Here is a 23244-nt window from a genome sequence, read left to right as displayed (position 1 = left end):
TTGGAAAACTTCCCCCCAGGATTGTTGGACCCTTTAGGTCTTGCTCTGCTTATTAATTCTGCTCTCAGCCACAAGGTTTCACAATGCAAATTAAGAGTCTTACTTCAGAATTAAAATATTCTATGGGTAACTTTCCTTTCAAAATCAAAGGCATCTAGAGATCATGGGGTTTTGAATTATTTCAACAGCATAATACCATCAAATTTATGAAAGTCACATATTCCCAATGGAGGAGTTGTGACCATTTTTGCTTGATTCATTTCATGTTACATTTTTATGACGTGTGTTAACAAGCTCCAGTTTATGACCCTGACATTTGCTTGCTTTTCTTTTGGAGGTCTTCATAAATCAATGAAAGATTTTTGTTTAAATCATTATAAATAAAGCAAGCAGAGAATAAGTCATTGAACTGGACAGAAGCAATTTCCTTTCACTCTTTTTTTTTGTGTGTGTGTAATATTTGCCCAGCCCCTGAACCATACAAAGAGTGACACATTTGCACAGCAGTGAGAACGCAGCCATATCTGTGTGTGACAAAATAGCAGGACATCCATAAAGCTGTTGGCTTCTTCATTTCAAAAGGCAGATTTTAATATTACTGACTTCAGAGAAAGATAAGAAGGGCAGTGCATAAGACATTATCAGTCTAGTGTGGAAATAATGCATTCAAAATTAAAGACAGCAGTTTAATTAAGTGCATGAAAGGCTGGCTTTTATGATCATATTTCAAATACCAGAATGCCTTTTCATCCATTCTGCCGTATGACTTCACTTAATAATATATCAAGAACAAAAAACGTATGGGAGTCTTTCTGTAAATTCAATTAGTCCAATAAAAAGTGAAAAATAGTTTCTTTTTCATTAAAAAGAACTCAAGCCTAACCCTTCTGATGACAAAGTGCGAGATGAGAGGGGAGGGCAGGGCTGGAGAAAGATGAACATTCTGCCTTTGTGATGCATTTCTGCTCGCAGGAAACAGATGAAGTGTCACCATTAGTAACATTTGTTATTGAAAGGACTAATTGCATTCTGCTGCAGGCAGCAGTTTATCAGATCCACACCACGGGGTACTTGCTTCTGCCTTGGGATGCTCTCCCAGCACAGCAATAATTCAGTTTATTAAAACATGCTGTGGATAAGTTTCCTTTCAAAAGCCTGGGTTGTTGGGCTGCTGTGGGCAGGGGGATTGTGCTGAAGGCATCTCTTGCAGGGCTGAGCTGCAAACGCTGTGGAACCCTGCCCTGGTGCTGCACAGGTTAACTGCAGCCTCCTGGATCCATTCTGGGAAGGGTTTGTGTTGGAACCCTGAGAATTTTAGACTTTCTGTACTGACAGACACCGACCCCCAAGAGAACACTGCATTCGACCTCAAGCCATAAAGAAAGCTTCCAAAATTAAATAATAGAACTATTATGAGTGTGTAGTTTGAATAGAAGTATATAATATCACATAGTGGAAAGCTTAAAGTTTTAGAATATAGTAATATGTATATAAAACAAAATATGTATAGAGTTTAAAATTTTAGAATATACTAATATATATAAAATAATAGAACTATTATGAGTGTGTAGTTTGAATAGAAGTGTGTAATATCACATAGTGGAAAACTTGGAGTTTTAGAATACAGTAATACATATAAAACAAAATAGAAGTTTTAAAGCAGAGACTAGCCCTTCTTTACTTTCTTCTTCACCTTCTTCCTCATAGGTTTAAATAGTTTAAATAAAAAAAAAGTCCACATTATGATTCAAAAGTAGTTAGTTATTAGATTAAAATAAAACTAATTCAGGTGTCATTTCTTAATTAAACAGTTTATCCTTAAAAAACCTTATAAAGAAAGAGACACAACCCCATTTTTACCCTGTTGGTAAAGTGCTGTAGAACTCACAACTTGTAAGCCTGTTCCTGCTCAGGGAAGTGCAGGGATCACACTTCCCTGTGCTAAACCAGAAAAAAATAAAAAGAGGAATAAACAACCCACGAGTGCAGCATTTCAGATGAGACCTCGCTGAGTGCCAGGCACAAAAAAGGACAACATGTGCACTCAGAAAACTTTGAGGTGGCTTTCACGGGGTGCCCAAGGGGGCTGCAAGGAGCTGCTGAGCCGCAGGCAGTGTGTGGCTGGCTCAGCCATGGCACAGCTCTGCAGACTGGGATTTATTGCTTCTTGGGTCAGCCCTAGAAACGAGGTGCTGGACCCAGCAGGCAAACTCTGCCTTGCCAGCTCCCCCAGTGCCACCAGGGCTGGTTTGTCACTCACTGAGCCTTGCGGTGGTGAGTAAACAACACCCTCACCTCTGCAGCTGGCTCTCAGGTCGGGGCTGAGGCAGGCTGGCAAATCACTCTGGAAGGTTTGAAAGCACAGGGTAAATAACCCAGCTCACTTCCCAGAGCTCTGACAGGTTTCAGTGCTGCTGGCAGGACTGCCCGTGGCCCTCAGGGCTGTTAGGAATGATCTGGTCCTGTTGTGCTTCTGGGCACCCACCTCACACCTGGTCCCTCCCTCCTTTTCCTCTCACCTGTCTCATTCTTCATTCTTTTAATACTGTGCTATCTATCTGGGGGATGGTTCCCAGTATGTTTCTCTCAGTATGTGCTGATGAACAGATTCTGTTCCAGATATCTATTCATGTCCTACTCTCATTTTAACTTCAAAATATTCCTCTCCCAGAGGTTTCCTTAGAATAATTTTCCATACTGTAGAGAATCAGACAGGCTTCATTCTGAAAATCAGCAATGAATTTACAAGAGTGACTCATCAGGTTTTTTAAGCAATAATTTCCATATAAAAGAGGTAAGAACAATAAAAAATTATTTCCCTTTGCAAGCCTGCAGGTGCAAATAGGACAAGAGTTTATGGAAATGTGATTTAATAAACAGATGTTTGTTTTTTTCCTATAGGTAACCCTCCTGCTACGGGTACAGGAACTTTGCACATCACCTTGGAGGATGTCAATGACAACGTCCCATCCCTTTATCCAACACTGGCAAAAGTTTGTGATGATGCAAAAGATCTCAGGGTAGTGGTTCTAGGAGCATCAGACAAAGACCTTCATCCCAACACAGATCCATTCAAATTTGAGCTCAGCAAGCAATCCGGCCCAGAAAAGTTGTGGAGAATCAACAGGCTTAACAGTAAGGCTGTAACTTGGATTTTTGTCTATTTATTCTTCCCACTTCTCCATCCCAGGGTACTCCCCCTGAGGCACTGGGGGAATTTAGGAGGGGTTTGGCATGAAAGTTCTGTAGGATGGACCCTACTGAAGCTGCTGCTTTGCCCTGTGCTGGGGCTGCTGGACCAGTGGGACACCAGTTCTGGAACCTGAAACTCCTTCTCTTGTTTTGCCTGAACTTTCTTCTCCCAGTTTTGCATTAACCAGGGACTACTAATAACTGATAATTTTGTGATTACTGCATCTCATGGCACACAATTGTTTTGCACAAGATGCACAAGGCTTTGTTGTAGGGACAGAATGGAAATTTTGCATGGGTTTAGCAATGTAATTGAAAAACTTCCTAATTTTAAGTATTTAAACTGTTCACAAATAAAATCTCCCAATGCACTGGGACCTTACACAATTGGTAAGAGGATCATGAGATTGCAGAATGTTTGTGTGTCAAATTGTGGGCACAAAATACAACATTTCTTCTTAATGTAGGTTATTCCTGGTTTTTTCTGGAATGTCCTATTTTTCTCTGCCACTCTCCAATCTTTTAGCTCATGTCATAACCTTAGAAAAATCTAGAGATGGATGTGATGGCTGTACCTGGCTGCAGGACAAAGGGGAGGAGCTGTTTTCTTGGCTGTTCTCCAAACATCAAAGCACCTGAAGGAATTATCACACCCACCTGGGTGCCAAGAGCTCCCCAGGTGGAGCAGGTCTGTGGGTTTGGAAGGGGCTTTGCTTCCCTTCTCTGCCCTCTCAGGGAAACTGTGGAAGTGGTTCAGCAGCTTTGCCTGTACTTCCCAGCAAGAAAGGTTATTTTTTCCTTTGGCAAGTAAATTTATTATCTATTCTTGTCATTTTGGGGGTGACGTGCACTAGAATTTCATTAGTATATTAGCTTTCATAGTCAACTTCTGCCAATAATTTACAGACCAAATAATGTAGTTAAACAAAGGGGCTATTACAAATCTTTCTTTTGGTGGGGTTCGGGATAAGTTTATGATTAGATTTCAGCCCATGAAAGAATTTCAGTACTGTCTCTTCCCTCCAATTCAGTTCTTTTGTAATTTTTCTTAGTGTATTCTCATTTTCTTCCTGATTTCCATGACTAGCTGGCATGTCTGATGTTGCTTGTAGGCTCCTTCACCCTCCCAGGCAACCAACATTTGGTTAATTGTCCCCTCATCCTTTGCAGATACCCACGCCCAGGTCATCCTGCTTCAGAACCTGAAAAAGGCCAATTACAACATCCCCATCTCAGTGACAGATTCTGGAAAACCTCCTCTGACCAACACCACAGAACTGAGATTACAAGTGTGTACCTGCAAGAAATCCAAAATGGACTGCAGTGCAACTGATGCTCTCCACATCAGCCTGACCCTAATCCTCCTTTCACTCCTCAGTTTATTTTGTAAGTCTTTTGCTGAGCTGTAAGTAGTGTGTAATGAAGTGTTGTTTTTCTGCTCCTTGGTACTCTGCATCAGAAAACCCTCCAAGGGAGGAGTTAAATTCACACATTGATATATCGTAATGCTGGAATTTTGGGTTCTTTTTCCATGAGGGAATAGCTGTGAGAAAGTTGGGGGAGGGAGCTTTTTCATAGTCAAAGAAAAATATAAATGGATGCCTGATTGTCAAATTAAGAAATAGAAGCAATAATTTTAAGAGGAATCAAAGGGAACCAGAGCTAACATATGATAAACTGAGAAGTACCAGCTGTAGTAGCAGATTTGTGCAACACTTGCTTTCATCTCTCCCCACTTGAATTCAATTCAAACCCAGAAAAAGGAGATTAAAGGTGTTCCTGCAACAATGGCTGTTCTGGGTCACCAGGAAAAACGAGGCCTGCCTGCTTCAATCTGTTCCTCCACATAAAATGTGCAAGTGACTGGAACATGAGGAACTTATTTGAGATTCTGGGCTTAGAACCACCCAGAGCTGATAATCAAATGGCCAGGGCTGGCTTGGAGGGCAGAGAAAACTGACAGGTAAAGGAATTTCTGCTGTTTCTGAGAAAGGAATTTTGTAAATCTCATTTGGAAAGCTAACTTGAATTGGAAGTGGAAAAACAAAATCCCAGAATGATTCAAAAGTAGGAATTCAAAGCCATGGAATCCACAATTTAAATTGGGTGTGTCCCTGGCTAGTCCTGTGACAGCTACCAGCAAACTTTTTGATGCAGTGTTAGTTTTGAATTCTTATCTGTTTCAAAGGAATAGCTGTTTCCTACAACTATGACAGTAAATCTGTTATTTAAGGACTGTTACCTTCATCTTCTATTAACAGAATACATTGTAAAGTGACTTAAAACCTGAGCCATGGTGAAAGGCCTTGGATTCTCCACGAGAGAAACGTGCCACGAGGCAGGGGAGAGGTCAAGGCAGAGATCCTTTCCACATCTGAGGCTTGGTGTGTGCTTGAGCACGCATCCTGTCCCTGATTTCTTCTCCTTTTATCCCAAAAGCTTGGCATGAAGGTCGTTGTGAGCTGGTACCAGCCCATGTTTGTGATGCTCTTTGAAGATGAAAAGGACTGTATAAATGCTAAGTGCAAATTCCTGTTCTCAGTCTCAATCAGTGACATCTAAAGTATCTGCTTTGGCTGTGGTTCAGCTGGGCTGGGTTCAGTCTCCTGGAACCAAATGCAAACTTCAGCTGTTAGGAGCAATATGTTAAAAATATTTGACAGGGTGTGACACTATTGCAGCAGTGATATAAATATGCAGCCCATTGATTCAAATATATCCTTGTTGCCACTTCATAAATGTTGCTGCTGCTACACTAGGCATGACTTTCACCACTGGAATTACTTCCTCATCTGATGGGATTTGCACTTGAACTTTATTTACACTAATTCATCTGCTCAGAATACAACGAGGTAGAGAAAAGCTTTTTACTTTGCAAAGTTGCCATTTTCATGTTGATTCTTTACAGCCCCCACCAAGAAGCCTGATCATTTTCCTTAGGTTGAATTGTAAAGCCAGTTTTAAGTATTGGTAAGCACTTTTTGAGTTGCTCTTCTTGGCTACAGGTCTTGTCCAGCTCAGCTGTGGGTGGAATACACCTCTAGGGCATCCCAAGGGTATTCCATGACTGTCATTCCCTCTGGAACTGCTCCCCAGCCATGCCTGTGCAAAGCCAGCAAGCACCACAACTCCCCTGAGCTTTTTCCTCAGGTGTGAACTGCACAGAGACAGAAAGGAAAGAGGCTGGGAGCCAGTTAAAATAATGTGGTTCTGTGTTTGAACTCCTCTGAAATGTGCTGCTATCACCCCGTTCCCAATTCATTTCCACACACAGATTTTTTATAACTGTGATTAGCTCCATTGCAATGTTTTGTATAGTCCAAATATTTATCAGAGTAATCAAAGATTATGATCCCATAAAAACAAAGAGAACTTTAGTGCTTATTGAACAGATGAAACCTCCCATTTCTAGTGGCAAGTTATGGGTTTAATTTTAGCAAAAGCCCTTACGTGGCTGACTTTGCTCCCAGTGTTTGTATTTTATGAGGCTCTTGTTCCTGGGAGGTAAATCCTTCAGTCAAATGAACTTTGTAACTCATGCCAAAGTATTTCTTTTTGTATTTGACATCTGGTGTGAGGATAGATAGCCCTCTGAAAGAGCTGCTCGTGGTGAAAGAGCCCTGCATGAATATCTTTCCTGTAGAAAACATCTTGGTATTATCATTTAAATGGTGCAATTATTAGCTATACTTAGACTATGTGCCTCCTCCGTAAATCATGAAAGAAGTCAGATGTGGCAGATTTCTGAAGTGTCTGAGCACACAAGTGAAGAGCCTGATTAAAACTGAAATGGATGCAAAACCCAGCAGTTCCTCCCATTCTGGAGATATCCTACTGTGCTCACTATATTGAGGGATAATGGGATACAGACTGCACAGTTGCCCAGAAGCCTCTGGGAAGGTAGATGTAGCTGGAACAAGAAAAAATTAGGAGCTCCTGGCAGCCAGAAATAGAAAATATGAGATGCCAAAACATATGGGCAGATTTGCACAACAAAACAATGAGGTGGGATTGAAAGATGATGAACACAAAGGTGATTGGAAAAAGGAGCATCTTTATATGTTTTGTATTTAACCTAATTTTACTGAGGTCAGGCTGGAATGATGGAGAGTGGACAGGCAGAGGAGTTTCCAAAGTTACAATAGGTAATGGTGACAAATATTGGAAAGGAATGTTGTCACTTGTCATTAAAGCAGACCCCATGTTTAAGATGAGACTTCATGTGGTGGCATTTTGTCTTCTGTCAGCTTTTCCTTGCCATTACTGGAGACAAGACAGCACCAAATGTTCAGACAGAATCGCGATTTTAGTAGCTCAGATTGAGGGGGAAAAAAAAAAAAAGAAAAAAAATCTGGGTTCCTGGTCAGGGAGGGGAGCTACAGCAATCAGTTCGTGGAGGAAAAGAATGAGTGGGGAGAGAGAAAATGTGTCAGGATCATGTCTGGTGCTGCTCTGAGATTGTCCCTGCGTGCTGCAGTGTTCCCAAGTGACACAGCTAAACCAGCTCTGCTCAGAATTCAGGTACAAAAGGGATCTCACCACCACCAGAATTACAAACAGGCTCCCCCTGGAAGGCTCCTCAGTGTTTTCAGCCAGAGAGCAGCTGCAACATCCCACAAGGTGAGGGATGGCAAAGCAAAACAAGCAGAAAACAAATTTGTGCATATTGCCATAACAAAGTCAGCAAGAAAATCTCCCCCAGGCCCTGTGGGATACTGAGAAAGAACCACTCTGGCTGGCAGAACTAAGCTTTAGATCTATTACAAATTATTTGTATTATTATTAGTATTTAAAGGAGTATTTGAATTCTGGGCTTTTGATTTTATAATAACTATTTCACTTAATTGCATAATCATAGAATGGTAATTGCATTTCATATCTTCTTTTATATTCTACCAACATAAAAGACCACGTTAGATTCAAATGTGTGGAATGGAGGGAATAAAAGAACAACTAAAGGCACAATAGTTGTGTCACTAATATTTTACTTAAAGTTCCTTGTTATAAAAAGACTGGGATTTGAACATTTCATGTTGAAAAAACCCATATTTTAATCTTTTTTGACTACCAACCATGAATAAGAAGCTTTTTTTTTGTTCACCTGGCCAGTGGACTACAAAGCTGTAAGTTGACTTGAGCTGAAATAAGTGAAGAGTTCCATTATTCTGAACAGAAAGTGAGGCGCAGATGAGGGGGGAAATGCCTCCTTAAAAAAAATTAAACAAGCTGGAGGTGTCTACATTGCAATTAATTTGCTAAAGTCAAGGTGAAGGGCCTCAGGTGTGTTTGAAAAACAGAGACTGGCACAGATGTCTGTGCTGCAATTGCTAAGAAGCCTTAGAGATACCCCTGAATTTCATTTCCTAGTAATTTCCATTAACTTTTCCCGTTTAGTGCTGGCTGTCCCTCACTATATTGTTTTTTTCTGATTTGAGGAATGCAACTACAGGGCCAATAGAGAAAATACAGGTGGCTTTTTTTTATCCTTTGAAAATGATGTGCTTATTATTAAACCACTACAAAAAAAAAAATTAAAAAAAAAAATCAAATTATATGAAACTAGTGGGTTTGAATTTCCGTGGAGCTGGACAGGCAGAGTTAATCCTGCAGTGTTATCTCTCACCCAGCTCATTTTTCACAGCAGCAGCAGCCCCTGTATCTCTTGTTTACCCCATGTTATTTGTGCAGGAACATCAAATGGCTGAAAAGCGAAACAAAGCCTTCCTGAAAGGCACCAGAACAAGACAAATCAGAGCAGGTTTCAAATGCAACAGACCTTTAAGGTCACTGCTCTTTCCATTCCCTCTGCAGATTTGTTAGCTGCACATTCCCACTTTTCAGCCTTTATTTTGAATTTCTTGGCTCAGTTTTAAACAGTCAGGTTGCTTTAGGGCTCAACAATTGGGTTTTTCCAGTAGAATTTTTGAGTTTTCCCAAGAAAAAAAGGAAAAAGTTCATCCCAGTTCCATCCAGTTCCAGAGGGAGCATCAGAAGAAGGGTTCCCCATAGGTGGATTTGCTAAAACCAATATTCTTGTTTGTTTCTTTGTTTTGTTGGTCAGGTTTGGTTGTTTTCTTTTTGCCTTTTAGGTTGTCTTAGCACCTTTTAATCTTCTACAGCAATCTTCTGCTTTTCAGAGCAGTTTATTTTTAAATAAGTTTAAAAAAAGATCAGTTTAATTAAAAAGACTAAGGAAGTCTGCAAGATACATTTGCCCATTTCTGAGAAGTGAAATATCCCTATTTTGGCTAGACTTGCAAAAACTATTAAAATTGGAGGGTTTTGTTGTGAAAGTTGCTTTATTGAAATGGTTGTTAGGATTTTTTTTTACACTTCTCTAATTTGTGCTAGAGCACAACCATGTAGGTACCTAAAATATCAAGTAAATTTTGCTCTCCAAGTAATTGGAGATTGCTGATATTTAGTGAGTTCCAGTGATGTAAATCTCACCTCCTAAACAAAATAACAGCAGCAATATCCATTATTACTCACTGCTTTTTTTACAGATCTTTGTTCCACATTGATATTGTTATTTTTGCAGCTAAATATCACTGAAATAGATGCTTTCTCAAGTGCCTGTACGAGAAAAACACCAATTTTATTAGTGTCCTTAAAGATGTGGGTTGATTTTCAAGGAAAGGATGGTTTGGGGGTTCAATTTGAGCCAGCCTTGATTTGAATCTCAATTTTAACACGGAGCTGTGTCCATTCTTCTGATTTCTCTGCAGTTTTTTTCCAGTCCTGCAACATATTGTGCAGTTTGTGAGCCCACCTAAAGTTAATGGGGCTTGAAATGGCCCAGAAATCCATATGGATGTCCATAATTGGGGACAGGATGTTTGTACACCAGACAAGACAAATAGAAATGCCCCCAAATTACACATCAGCATATTGAAATGTGCTTAATAACTTTACATTTGATTGAGTCAATTAGGTGGGAAATGGCACTTTACACACATTTGAAACCATCCAAACGCGTTCCAGGAGTGCAGAGGTGAGAAAACAGGGCAGTTTGGAAGATGTGTGTTTGGAATGCAGAAGGGAGCAACGTTAGCAGCAAATGCAGCTCCTTCCCCAAGAGCTGCAATATTATTGCTGATGGTCATTCTGGAGGCATGAAATGGACATCAAAGAGATTGGTTTGAGAGCCCATTTAGTGGTGGGAATTCAACGCTTTTATGTTTTCATTTTCTCAATAGTGCTTCACAGTAATTGTTGGTACATAATATTTTGTATTTCTTCTCTGAACAACTTCTTAAAGCCACATAAATATTGAATTTCAGGTAGTTATCGTCAGGATTGCTCTGGAGTGGCCTGTGATTAAAAACTGGCACTGAATGCATGTCCAGTTGAAGTATTTTTTTCTGCCATTAATGGTCACTACCCATCGTGAGATGTTTGTTCCTTTTCACCATGCCTGTCCTTGGATATTTTCCCTATAACAATTTTTCCTATTCCTTTCCTATTTCTCTCTTTATAGCATCCAGATAACTCAATGTAAACAGCTTTCTATTCAGATTTGGGCAGGGTATTAAAGATTATGAGGAGATTTGTGGTGCCTGAAGGTTTGATGATGCTGCCTTTGTTTCTGTAATACCCTATGGATATTTACAAAGCCCTTTAAAGGGCCATTAATGTTTAGAGTATTTTAGATGAGGTCTTAAAGCCTCACTTTATCAATATAATTAATTGGGATAGGTCATTAGTTGGTGCTTAGGTAAGTGCCACTTTTAGTAGCAGTTCTTCAGAAAATTTGAACTGAGCAGGTTGATACCAACACCTGGCCAAATTTCTAGTTTGGTTTCTCCTTTTCTGTGGCTTCTAAGCATAATCCCTCACTCTAGTTTTTATTCTTACTCAACAAGAATTTCTTCAGATGATTAATTTAGGATTTCAAGCTGGGTTTAGTCTGTACCTACAGATCTGAATGTGTCTGGATTGTTCATGTTCTGCTCATTGAAAGCTGATGGTAACCTGTGCTGTGCTGCTGTGGGAGATGAGATCTGACTGCCTGAGCAGCTTCCAGTCCTTTAAAAGGCTGGCTCCCTGCTACAGCTGATGCATTTCATTTTCAGCATCAGTATGAAAAAATCAGCAGACTTGTTCAGTGCTGCTATTTCAAAACTGTACTTATTCATTTCACTTGTTGAATATTTTCAACAATTCCATTCCATTTATCAGATTAGAGCATGGGAAAATATCCATGCAGGCTGCAGGCAGCCACCTCTGCAACTGTTTAGTTTTGACAGAACTGAAAAATGAAGGAAGCATTTATTCCCTATTGCTTAAATGAAGGCAACACTGCTTTGACAAAGTATCCAACTGAAATTCACATCAATTTTTAAAAAAATAATAATGGAGTACATCTTGGCTGTTCTACCCTAAATCTCCCCCTCTCCCAGTGAGATTCTTCATATCCCTGGAGAACAGGAATTGTATTAGAAGATTAGAAGATGTTTTTTTTATTTGATAAACCTAGGGAAGCACACGGCTCTGAATTTCTAAGCAAGGAGAGTTGGAATTTTGCTTCATCTGAGCAACTTTTCTTTCAGAAAATGTTTATTTTATGCACTTCTTAGAAACAGCTCATTACACAGGGAGTGTGTGTGAGTACCTGACAGGGAAGAGGGGAGGCACAGACAAGGATTCAGCAGTGCCCTTGCCAGGGTCAGAAGAGCACTTTGGCTTCCACCAGCCCTGCTTTGGATCTGCCACTGCAGCCTCCTAATAATAAATAGTAACAAAAAATTACTATAATAAATATAATTACAATAAATTAGCAGTGTGAGAGCCGCTCATGCTGGTGTCCCACAGGTGAAATGACCTCAGCAGGGGGAATGTGTCCCCCTGTGCAGGCTGGGGAGGTGGGGTTGGCACATTCCCCTCTGCCCTGCCACTCTGGGCTGATGCAGAGCCCGTGGCAGAGTTTCAGCTCCTGCAGTGCAGCACTGGCACTGATTTACGAGAGCCCACCAAAGCTCTCAGGGCCATTATGAGCCTCTCATTTCACACAGTGCTTCTCCCATCCTTAACAGCTTTCAAATAACTGCTCACATAAATGAGAAACAAATTGTGTGTGATGGTATAAGCTGCAGATTTTCAGGATAAACTAATTCATTTTTGGAGTTCTATAAACTTTTCCCCAAGGTGTTGTGGCCAGTGAGATCATCAGTTTGCTCCGGGTGATATTAACCCCAAATTTCTTAATTGCAGGAATGAAAACTCAGGGTATCTGCTTGGGAATAGTCCTTCAAATTCAATGAGATTTTGGGGAAATTTATAATAATTTATAGGCACATGGTGCAAACACTGTAAAACTTCTGCAGTTGAAACCTACCTGTGGCAGATCAACCAGTGATGCACATGAAAACAATTTCTATTTTTCAAAGTTCTACATCGAGGCTAAACTATTAACTACGCCTCTAATTAATGACCTTTCCTAGATGGTAAATCCAGGAAAGAAGTACCTGGATGTTGATTAGCTTCCTAATCAGAAACACGGTCCTGATCTCTTCCATCGTTTTTGTTACCTCTTTAGCATTCCTGAAGTTTCAATAAAGTCCATGATGTAATGTAGACTTTTAATTATGCCAGATTAATGTAATATTTCTGATGAAAGGGTAATTGAAAGAAATGGAGCATGCATGAGCTGAACTCCAAACTCCAGCTGCGTTAACTCTCTCATTTTAATGGGAAGTAAAGGATGAATGCATTTTGGGTAAAGCTCATTCCTGTACAGAGGGTCAGCAAGAAACTTAAATGCCTTTAATTTTTATGAGGTTTTAACTGCAGTGTAGAAGCAGAGCCTGTGAAATAGAGGGTGAGCTTGGTCTCATAAAGAGCACATCTTTCAAAGGCTTTTAATTACTCAGTTTAGACCTGTGTCTTTAAAATAAGCAGGGAATTGAGTCACTAACATGTAAATATGTTCAGAGAAAGCTCTGGCTGCAACAGGGAAAGCTGGGGAGTACCAAAGCATTTTCTGAGATCAGAAGTTCTGCACACACCCCTGCTGGCTGGCTGAAGGGAAGGGTCCTGCTGGAATATGAGCTCTTGGCAGCCAGAACAACAGGGAATGGATTTACACCCTACCACTTGCTTTTTCCCTGGAATGCAGATAATTAAATCTTTGTCTTAAATTTTGTGGGTTTTTTTTTTCCCTGCATTTTCTTCTGTTATGTGGATGAGCATGAGGAGTAAACCTTGAGTTAGCCCAGTGTGACAGAGGCAGGGAGCTGTCTCTGTAGTCATTGAAGAAGCCAACTTTAGGAACTTGGGCTGAATTAGGTGAGTTGCACCTTCTCAAACCAAACCAGCTTTTGAAACTAATTCAGGGCTTTCCTGTGGAGTTGGCCACCATCATCAACTCCAAATACAGCCAGCAGACCTTGGTTGAGTAGAAAGAGGAGTTTATTCCATCTAATTTTCTATGTCATGAGCCTCCCTACCCTGAACTGTGCACTTAGACCTAAGTATAATTATTTTCAATAATGCTATTAGGACATTAGATCCAGACAAACTTTCACAATGTTTGTCCGTTTTTCTGACCAGCAGAAGAAAAATTCTTCTTGGTGGGCCAAAGCCCTGATGCCAACAGCCAACAGCTGCTGGTGAGAACATGCTGTGCTTTCTTATCTGAGCCCGTTGACCAGAAAAGTAAAAATTCATAAACACATGGCAGTAACCCTGCCTTTCTCTTTAAAGTCTTTAAATGGATCTTTAAGGACTCCCCCAACCTAGTCATTCTGTGAATTCTGTGCTATCTCACTGTTATCTCAGAAGGAATGAGGTTGAATGTCTCTCAAGTATCAAAGAGGTAGAACTGTGAGATAAAATTGGTGAAGATCACATTAGAGACTGAAATGGGAGAGATTTCTGGAGAAATACATTCCCTACAGCTGTGCTCACTTAGTGCTGCTGTGAATCCCTGGATACCCAAAGGAAAATATGGAAGGGACAAAATAAGAGAAAAAATTCCTTTCCCACTTTGTGGCTTGAGTGCTTTGGGCAGCAAATCACTCATTGTAGGTAATTTCTGTCAAATCACATATGAAACAGCACAGGGTGGGTAATAATTCCTGAGTGCTGAGGCCAGATCTGGAGACAGAGCTGATAAAAAGAAAATAAAATAATTACTCGGCCTAATTATCATTAGTGTGCAGATCTAAACCTGCCAGGCACAGGCTTACCAGGGAATTAAGTTCTTAAAAGAAATAGTTCTCATTGATCAGCAAATGTTCTCCCTGCACACATTATTTGCACATTTTATGCTCACAGTATTCCTTAAATACTAATATATTTTATGAGCTATTGCCAGCTGCAAACTGTAAATTATCTGGGCTATAAAATATATAATAATGAGTAAAAGATAATTTAAAAACAATGCAACCCCATCAAAGTGAGTGGAAAAGTCACCAGGTGAGCTGGTTAGAGCTGGGGCTCAGATAAGAAGTAGATTCTACAAATTTGGCTCTGTGTGAGCATTTCTGGAACTTTCATTGGCTCCTTCTTTATGGGGACAATAAATAAAAAGAAAAGCCAACAAGAAAACTACAATTCCTATACAGGAAACAATAATGAACACTGGAAATCCAGCTGGGAGAACAGAGAGATTTTAAATATGGACCAGAGGCTCAGAGCTCCCCAGTGAGCTTGTAACAGAGCAGTTGTGTTGGCTTCAGTGAATTTCCTCTCATTCAGGGTGGAGTTTTCCAGGCAACACCTTGGTTATCCTTGATTGAGGATAAACCTTGAGTTTTCCAGGCAATACTTTGGTTATCCTTGATTCCTGTAGATTTTGCGTTAAGGGAGTTACTGGCCAAATATTTGGCCAATTAACACCTCACATGACCTTCTCAGGCTCTTAGTAGAAATTAAATTTGTAACTGATGCTCTGTTATTAACCACAGAAAATAAAAGACTGATGTTCTCTAGGACAGAACAATTTCCAATCAATTTTTTTGTGCAATACAAAGAACCAAGACAGATTTGATCTTGCATATTCTTACTTACCAAAGGTGGGTGTCTACTGAAACTTCACAGACTGTAATTTTGTGTTGAATCTGATTTCCAGAGGCAAAAACTACTCTATTAAATAATCCACCTGTGCAAAAGGGTCAGTCACCATTAATGGCTGTGTTTGGAATAATTCTTTTAGCACAAGGCTTAGCTGAATTCAGAGTAGTCTTGGCACCTGCTGCCAATGCCAAGGGTTTGGTGGAAGTGTCAGCAGATGTTGGGACACAGCTGTCTGTGGAAGGGGTCCAGATTTCTCTGAACACACCTAGGGGAAGCTGTCACCCCAGGCTGTAAATGAGAGGAAAACCAGGGAATTTCCTGCAGGGAAAATCCAGGAACAATGTGCAGAGGGAAAGAGACAGTGAAGAAGCCAAGCTACAGAGGTTTTGTCAAAGTGGCAGAGCAGGAAAATGCTTTGTAGAGCATAAGGTTGGCAGGAGATGAGCACACAGCAGCTCAATTTGTCAAGGGTTCAGAAAAGATGCTGCAAACCTGCTAAGTGAGAGCCTGGGTAGGGGATTTAGTGTTTGAATGGCTACAAAAAGCCCTTTGGGACAACCTGTGAGAGAGAATCCTCTAGATTGACATAACCTAAATATACAGACCTAGAAAGGAGATTCCATGACAAAAACCTCCTCTGGTTTGTTTGTGCTTTCAGGCTTGAACAAGAGGCAGGATGATGGTGTTGTCCTGAGCAATCAAAGAAGGAAGTGCTTTAGGGGGAAGATTTAAGAGCTGAGTTGTAGCTGTGCAGAGCTGTCAGGAAAACATCCAAAAGTTATCAGAGCTAGAGGCTGACATATTAGACTAAATGGGAAAGTGGGAAAAGAGAGTAAGAGCTCTGAACTGTCAGCACCAATGTCATTGCTGAGCAGGAGAGGATGGTGGCACTGAGAAGGGGAAGAAACCAAAGTGGGGGGAAAAAAAGGTTTCCTAAAAAAATAAACTGGAGGAACACGACCAAAGGACAGGCTGAAAAAGTGATTAGAGAAATCATGGTAAAATTATAGGAGGAGGTAGTCCCAGGAGCCAAGAGAGCATCATTTTCAGGCATGTGATTAAATGGATCAAAGGCAAAAAAGGATGAAGCTGAGAAGCAATTTCAGTGAAAGAAAATCTGGGCAGGGATTGTAGAGCTTTGAGGTGAAAGGAGTCAGGAATGGGGTGGTGCTTGCAGAGGCAGGTGGGGTAACAGGGAGGGTCAAAAATTCCTTGTGAGAGACAAACTGGCCTTCGACAGATACAAAAATAGCAAAGGAGAAAGATTCATAATTAAAGCTGAACTAACTAGTTTTTGTATACATCCCACAGTGTGTATGAAAGGTAGTAGCATTCATTATGTCTGTCAATATAATGTAAAATATACAAGCTTTTCTTCAGGTGTGCACATCAATCACCAAACCCTGCTCTTTATTTCCAGGTTGTTGGTGAAGCAGCTCACTGGCTGCTGGAGTTGGTGGGGTATTTATAAATTTTGTGCTGACAGATTTCTCTGGTGACGTTTCAGCCTGTGCATTGCACAGAAGCTCAGTGCCACAGCTGCTGCTCATTCATCATGTCCAAGTGCCTGTCCTGAGCAGGAAGACCCCCAAGGATCTCCCAAGGATTCAGAGCAGCTTCATCAATCCCAGAGCCAGTGTCAGTTCCTTTGAGCCAGGATTAAACAAATGCCCTTTAATGACACTAAGCTTCATTGGGATCTGAAAATGCTATTTTTCAGGTTGTCTGTGAGATCAGAGTCTCAAATTCTTTCTTTTCACCACCCAGGAGATCAGGTTGTTTATGAGAATTTAGTTCTAGCTGGCATCCCTAATCCAAATATATCCAGACTTTGGCAGTCATGACCATAAATCTCCTATGTGTGAGTCTGGATCCTGATTTTGTGGCCAGACCTTTTCTTTCAGCAGCAGGCTAATAATCCATGTGCCAAGCAATTCCAGATTTTGTCCTATTTGGAAATCTCGGTTAAACTTCTCACTTCAGTGAGCCCCATCCATCAGCACCTCTATGGATTTCTTACACTTAATTTGCTTTATTCACCTTTGTTTACCAGAACTGAAGCACTGCAGGGAAGGGGCCAGGGAGGTGTTGGCGTCCAGGTGCCTGCATTGCTGCAGAATTCAATACTGACATCAGTTCAAAGGATAACAAGAAAGATAAAACAAAAGAGCCTTATCGATAATTATATTGAATTTGATTTGCCCTAAAAGGCAAACAGATCATTAAAAATTTTTAAAGGGCACAAACCAGCATCTGCCATTGACCATTACATTTCTGTGGTGGTGACAAAACTATCAATATTGCAATATTATGATCTTTCAAGTGTACAGATACAATAAATATTAGACAAATATTTGCTGGCTGAGTTTTGATGTGTCTTCCCTTGGTTTTAAAGGCTGAGTGTGAGCTACAGCTAATGTTAGATTTGTTCCTGAACTCTCCTTTCTGAATTTCTTTACTGCCTTGGTATTAGCAGAGTGTCCATCTAAAACAGAATTCAAGTGCCACATTCCCTTCATTTAATAGAAACCCCACGTAAAAGTCTTATATTTCTGTATCAACATTAATATGATACAGCAGGCCTTTTATTCCCTGGTATATTCACAAACTATAAGGCTCTATTAGAGTGTTATTTTTCAAAAGATATTGTTTGTCTGCTCTTTGCTTGTCAGGGTGTGCAGGGAGGGAGGGGCTGGCATTTCCTTGGGCACAAATGGAACTGATGGAGGTGTCCAGGGTGGGAATCAGGTCCTGGCTCAGGATTTAGCCTCTCACCACATCTTCCACAATTGCATCACAAAGGTCTCTGACTGCCCCACATGACATTTTGGGCTTTCCTCTTGGAGATTTCTGCGCCCAGATAATCAATATTTAACTACTGGCAATGTTCATGCACCCAACCAGCGATTTGACTGGGGGGGGAAAAAACCCAAAGAGTTCAAGATCCTGTGATTTGCATGGCAATACTCACCCCCATCTCCTCCTTTAGGTCTGTAAGGATTCCTGCCATTTGAAGCTGTCCTACCGAGTTGCCATGGCAACGAGAAGAAGGGAAAAAGACCCATCAGCTCTGAAGATTGCAGTTTACAATGACTGTTCTTCACTCCTCGGCCTCAGTTGCTCCAGTTTAGTTTGCAATCTCACTCAATCTGTACCTTGGTGTTCGACAGCCTCCACCCCTCTGCCCTTTGGCCCTGGATTCCTCCTGCAGGACACAAGGTTTACTCAAAATTTACTCTGAATGTTAAAAGACCATGACATCCAAACCCCGCCTTGGGGGAGCAGAAAAAAAAAAAAAAAAGAAAAAAAACCACAAAACCAGATTGACTCCATTTTTTTTCTATCTGTTGACTTGTTGCTATTCAACTGTTCAGAAAATATTTTGTCTGTGGGTTAGTATTTGTATATGTATGAGTGTATGTATATATATATATTTATATAGAGAGAAGAGTTATACCACAGGTTTAGCTTTTATAAAATGTTCATCTGGAGGGTGAGAAGGGAGGGAGCAGAATAGCACAGCCACAGATGAATTGTAGCTGTCCCAGCATGGCTAAACCTGCTGTGTTTGCTGTCCAGAGCGTGGCCAGGAGGAGAGAGCCCGTGGCCACCCCGGGCTCTGCCATGGCCCTTCTCGTACCTCAGGTTCAGCAAACAAGAAATGCAAGTCCCCAGGGCTTGTTCCTGCTCTGAGCTGCTCTCCCTGGGCCCCAGAGGGTGCAGGAGGAGCAGCCAAGTGTGAGCAGCTCAGCCTGACTGGAGGGGCCAAAGGGCTGAAACATCGGCTGGGGCAGGTGACAAAATGTTTTGATCACTGTGCAGGTGAGAAGCTGAGTCCAACAGCAGCTCTGATCCCTGCTCAGCCTCTGTGCCACCAGGTGCCCTGTTCTATAAATACCCTCACAACCACACAAATCCATCATTTTGGGTATATATATACATACATACACACGTACACACGGTTTCCAGTTAAGAGTAACGAGAGCATTTCTTTGTGTGTGTAAACTTACCACACCTGTTTGCAGACATGGGGAAAAAAGGGTGTTTGTTCTCTATGAATATGGATCCTTTTTTATTCTGTGAGCATGTAAGGTCAAAAAACAACAAAAAAAAATCCTTCTAACTGTATGAAGATGATCATCTTGTTAATAAACTGTAAATGATCCATCAAAGCTCACACCAAATTTTTATAAAATTAACACAAAAAGTATACTAGTGACAGACTGTGGCTTTTATTAGAGCTTGCCAGTAACTAGGGTAAGGTGTCTTAGAATATTTTAATAAACTTGCTTATTTAAAGTTTAAACAAGAAAGCTTCCTTATGCAATAGAACTTTGCAGCTGCACTCTTTAGTTAGCATTTTTACAGTAATTAAGGGTCATACTCTGGCATCCTTACTACAGTGAGAGTATGAGCATCCCTTCCACACCACGTATATGTTTCAATAGTAAAGATTTTTGGAAACATTAAAAAGAAGTCCAGACATACATTTAGTTTCCCATATTGCTACACTAGATATTAAATGTGTGTTGGTGGTTAAAATTTGCTGTACAATAGCTTTTCTCTGACTTCCCGTATTATACCAAATATGAAACAGGTTGGTTTTTTTTTCTTTCTTCCTTTTTTTTTTTTAATCAAAAGGAGTAATAACAACAGCAACAGAGGAAAAATGAGTTTGTGTTGTGAGCTTTCCTAACGCTGTAGATTTCTTGATAAGATATGAGCTGCCTTCAGACCAGTTTTTCCCTTCCAGCTTAACTCCTGCAGTCCTGACCAAGTGAAATCTGCCCCTGATCCCTGCAGGAGCCTCTGTGTCACCAAAGTGGCACCTGAGGGGCACTGGGAGCTGGTCAAGGACACCAGGAGTGGCTTTGGCAGCTCCAGGCATCCCAGCAGGGAAGTGCCTGATCCCACATGGGCACACTCCTGGTCCTCCCTCCCTGCCCATGCCTTCTGTGGATCCCACGCTGCTGCTTTGCCATCAACAATCACATCTTTTTTATTAAAAAAATTATACATATATATTATTTTCAAGCAAAATTTTCCAAAAGGAACGATTTAACTGCTGTATGGCACCTCTGGAATTCCAACATGTATGTTCAATGAATGCACCCAAAGATATTCTGCACCCTGTGCTTTGAGCTACAAAACCTCTATCTCGAATAAAAGAAATTATATTACCCTCCCCCACAAATACTCTTTTCTACTTGCTTTTTTCCTCTCTCCACCCAGCCAAACCCACCTCTGGAAAGACCCCCCCTTGACTTTGGTGTCATTTCTGTCAAATGCCAGAAAAATCTGCCCTTCCCTGCTTTAAACCAAGGCTCACAGAGCTATTGGTGAATCATCCCAAGGGCAGCCAAAATGAGGAACAAAGAGAAAACTTCTGCCTGGAGCTCCACGAGCAAGGGAAAGACTCTTCCTACCACCCTGTGCCCAAGGAAAAGATCTTTCTTCTTGGATCCACTGCAAAATTTTCATGTGCAGAGAGGTCAGAGCCTGGCTGAAGCTCTGACCCGAGGTGCATCCAAGCGTCCATTCCCATTTTCTCTTTATTTCTGCTCTCACATTAAAGCCTCCCAGCCTTTCCCAAGTGTCCCAGGCTCCCCAGGGAGCCCATCCCTGGACTACCCAGGCGTGCCAGGAGAAGATGAAGCTGCCACGTTCATGTTTCTCCCCATTTAACACAGACTTGGCACATTCATGGTGTGACACGAGCGAGGAACCACAGCAGAATCTGAATTTTCCTACCTGAATAAAGGGTGTCACCTCTGGCTCAAAAAAACCAATGTCCATTTCCTGAAACAAAGAAGCAACAATGATTTATCCATTTTTCTACAATATGATGAAAAAGCAGAAGATTTACAAAATTGCTTTTGTTATTTTCTAATAGTTGCTTATGTTTAACATTAATTCAGCCAAGTTCGCTGTTTTTATAATATACTCCTTATTCCTACCCATCTGTTTTAGCCCCACCAACAGTTATTTCAGTCTGTGTTTGTAGGTACATAAATGCTGTCTAGAGCTGGAAAGGCAGTGAACTTGCTGATTATCATTTTGTGACATGCACAAAACTTTTTATTTGTAAAAGTCATTTCACTTGAAAAGGCTCTGTGCTGTTGAAACAAAAATTGGGAATAACAATCAGTGAGAGTTTATTAGCAAGAGAAAAGTCTCATTTTTGGTGTGCTTGCTAATTGAACCCTGGTCTGTGCTCCTCGTGTGTGCTTTTCCAATATGCCTGTGTGCATTTATTAATGTCCATTTTGTTCAGTAGCTGTAGGTATGAAGAGTAAAAAAAGAGGAAACGAGCTGAATTTCCTGCTGGGTGTGGAGGAAAATGAGGTAAGGGTGGAACACTGGCAACACAGTCCCTGAGCCCTGTTCTCATCACGTTTACACTGCTGGAAATCAAACAGCAGCTCCATCAGCAGAACTGAGGTTCAGTTGATCATATTTAGGCGGAATTTTCCCTCCCCACATATTGCTTTGTGCTGGTTGGCTGGGAACAGTTATTGTATTTGCAGGGAATGCCCCGACGAAGGCAGGAATGATGCAGCTGACTCCGTGCTCTCAGAAGGCTAATTTATTACTGTATGACACTATATTATATCAAAGAATACTAAGCTATTAAAGAATACAGAAAGGACACTTAGAGAATGCTAAAAAGATGATAAAGAAAACTCGTGGCTCTCTCCAGAGTCTGACACAGCTTGGCCCTGGCTGGCCAAAGAGTGAAAACAACTCACAGCAGAATGCAATGAAACAATCACCTGTGGGTAAACAATCCCCAAACACATTCCACGTGAGCACAACACAGGAGAAGCAAATGAGATAAGAATTGTTTTCCTTTTTCTCTGAGGATTCTCAGCTTCCCAGGAGAAAAATCCTGGGTGGAGGGATTTTTCCAGAGAACGTGAATGCCACAAACAGCAAAGCTGCAATGTTTGTGGCAGGATTGCTGAGTGCTCACACGTTATCAGAAGTCTGGGGTTTGTCACACCCAGCCACCACAGGTGACTCGTGCCCTTCACCGACCACCTGAAGGTGTCTCCAAGGCTCCCAGAATAATTTGGTTTAACCTTTATTTGAAATGGATGGGGTCAAATAATTTGTCCTGGTCTCTTGCATAGTCATTTTTTTGATTACTATAATACAAACCTCATTTATTAAATTATGGACTTACAAGCAGTTTGTAGGGCTCTATCTTAAATGCCTTATCACTACAAAAAGACATCTACTGTATTGACAGCTTTTGCCTTTCCTTTGCAAAGGCCTCCTTTCTGAAATACTGAAAAAGCTGACAATTTTCTTCTCAAATGTTACTAATCCACTCGGAGCAGAATTCTGTACACAAACAATTTTACATCACTTGGTCTAAAGGCTAAGTTGCTTTTGGAATAAGTTTTAAAATGTCTTATTTAATTTTTTTTTTAAAAATAATTATATTAAAGTCACATTGGCTTGAGAACACCAAGTCTAAAGCAAAACTCTGCTCTTGTCTTGCCTTTATTGCATCTCTAGAAACTCTGTTGTCTGAGAGATCCAGCCCAATGCTAACACAAAGAAAAATAAAATAGCAATTACTGCCTTTCAGTTAACTCTGTGCTCTATAATCTTTAGAAATCACATCCAGTGCTCATTAGTAATTATCATTATAGCTATTCTCTTTAGAGCAGACAGAGCTGAGCCTTTCCTACACAAAGCACACGAGGCACTGCCTGCCCTGTCCTTCTGCCTCACACCAGGACACACGAGCTGCTTTGGGTTGGTCCCAGTGGGATGCAGGCACTGCCCCACTCTCAGTGGAAAGTTTCTAGCTGCAGAACTGCTATGTGTGTATATATGTAGATATATAGAGATATACACATATAAATATATATATTATATATATGCAGGTGGAAGGAGATTGATACAACACAGGGGACTTGGAATAAGCAGTTTAATTCCTTCAATTAGGGAGGAATTTATGAGATAAGGGACAGCATGTACTGAACCAGTCTGATTTAAAGCAAATAAAAAGGGCAAAAAGCC

General features: G+C 40.8%; 1 protein-coding gene across 2 annotated transcripts in view; it reads left to right on the top strand.

Moving 5' to 3' along the window:
- CDH13 (cadherin 13) overlaps window positions 1-20406 on the top strand; it is a 432177-nt gene extending 411771 nt beyond the window's left edge. The window contains exons 12-14 of one of the 2 annotated variants that reach the window (XM_041458638.1): window positions 2902-3135; window positions 4363-4578; window positions 18200-20406. In XM_041458638.1, the coding sequence (XP_041314572.1) occupies window positions 2902-3135; window positions 4363-4578; window positions 18200-18207 (458 nt within the window). In that variant the 3' untranslated portion in view covers window positions 18208-20406. Of the gene's footprint in view, window positions 1-2901; window positions 3136-4362; window positions 4602-18199 lie in introns of those variants that run through there. The other variant, XM_041458637.1, reaches the window with a different exon arrangement.
- Window positions 20407-23244: the final 2838 nt, after the last annotated feature.

The sequence above is a fragment of the Pyrgilauda ruficollis genome, unplaced genomic scaffold (genome assembly GCF_017590135.1).
Source record: "Pyrgilauda ruficollis isolate IOZ18807 unplaced genomic scaffold, ASM1759013v1 scaffold13, whole genome shotgun sequence".
Taxonomy (NCBI): Eukaryota; Metazoa; Chordata; class Aves; order Passeriformes; family Passeridae; genus Pyrgilauda; species Pyrgilauda ruficollis.
Note: the sequence above shows the minus strand (reverse complement) of the source record. Positions and strands in the feature narration are given on the sequence as shown.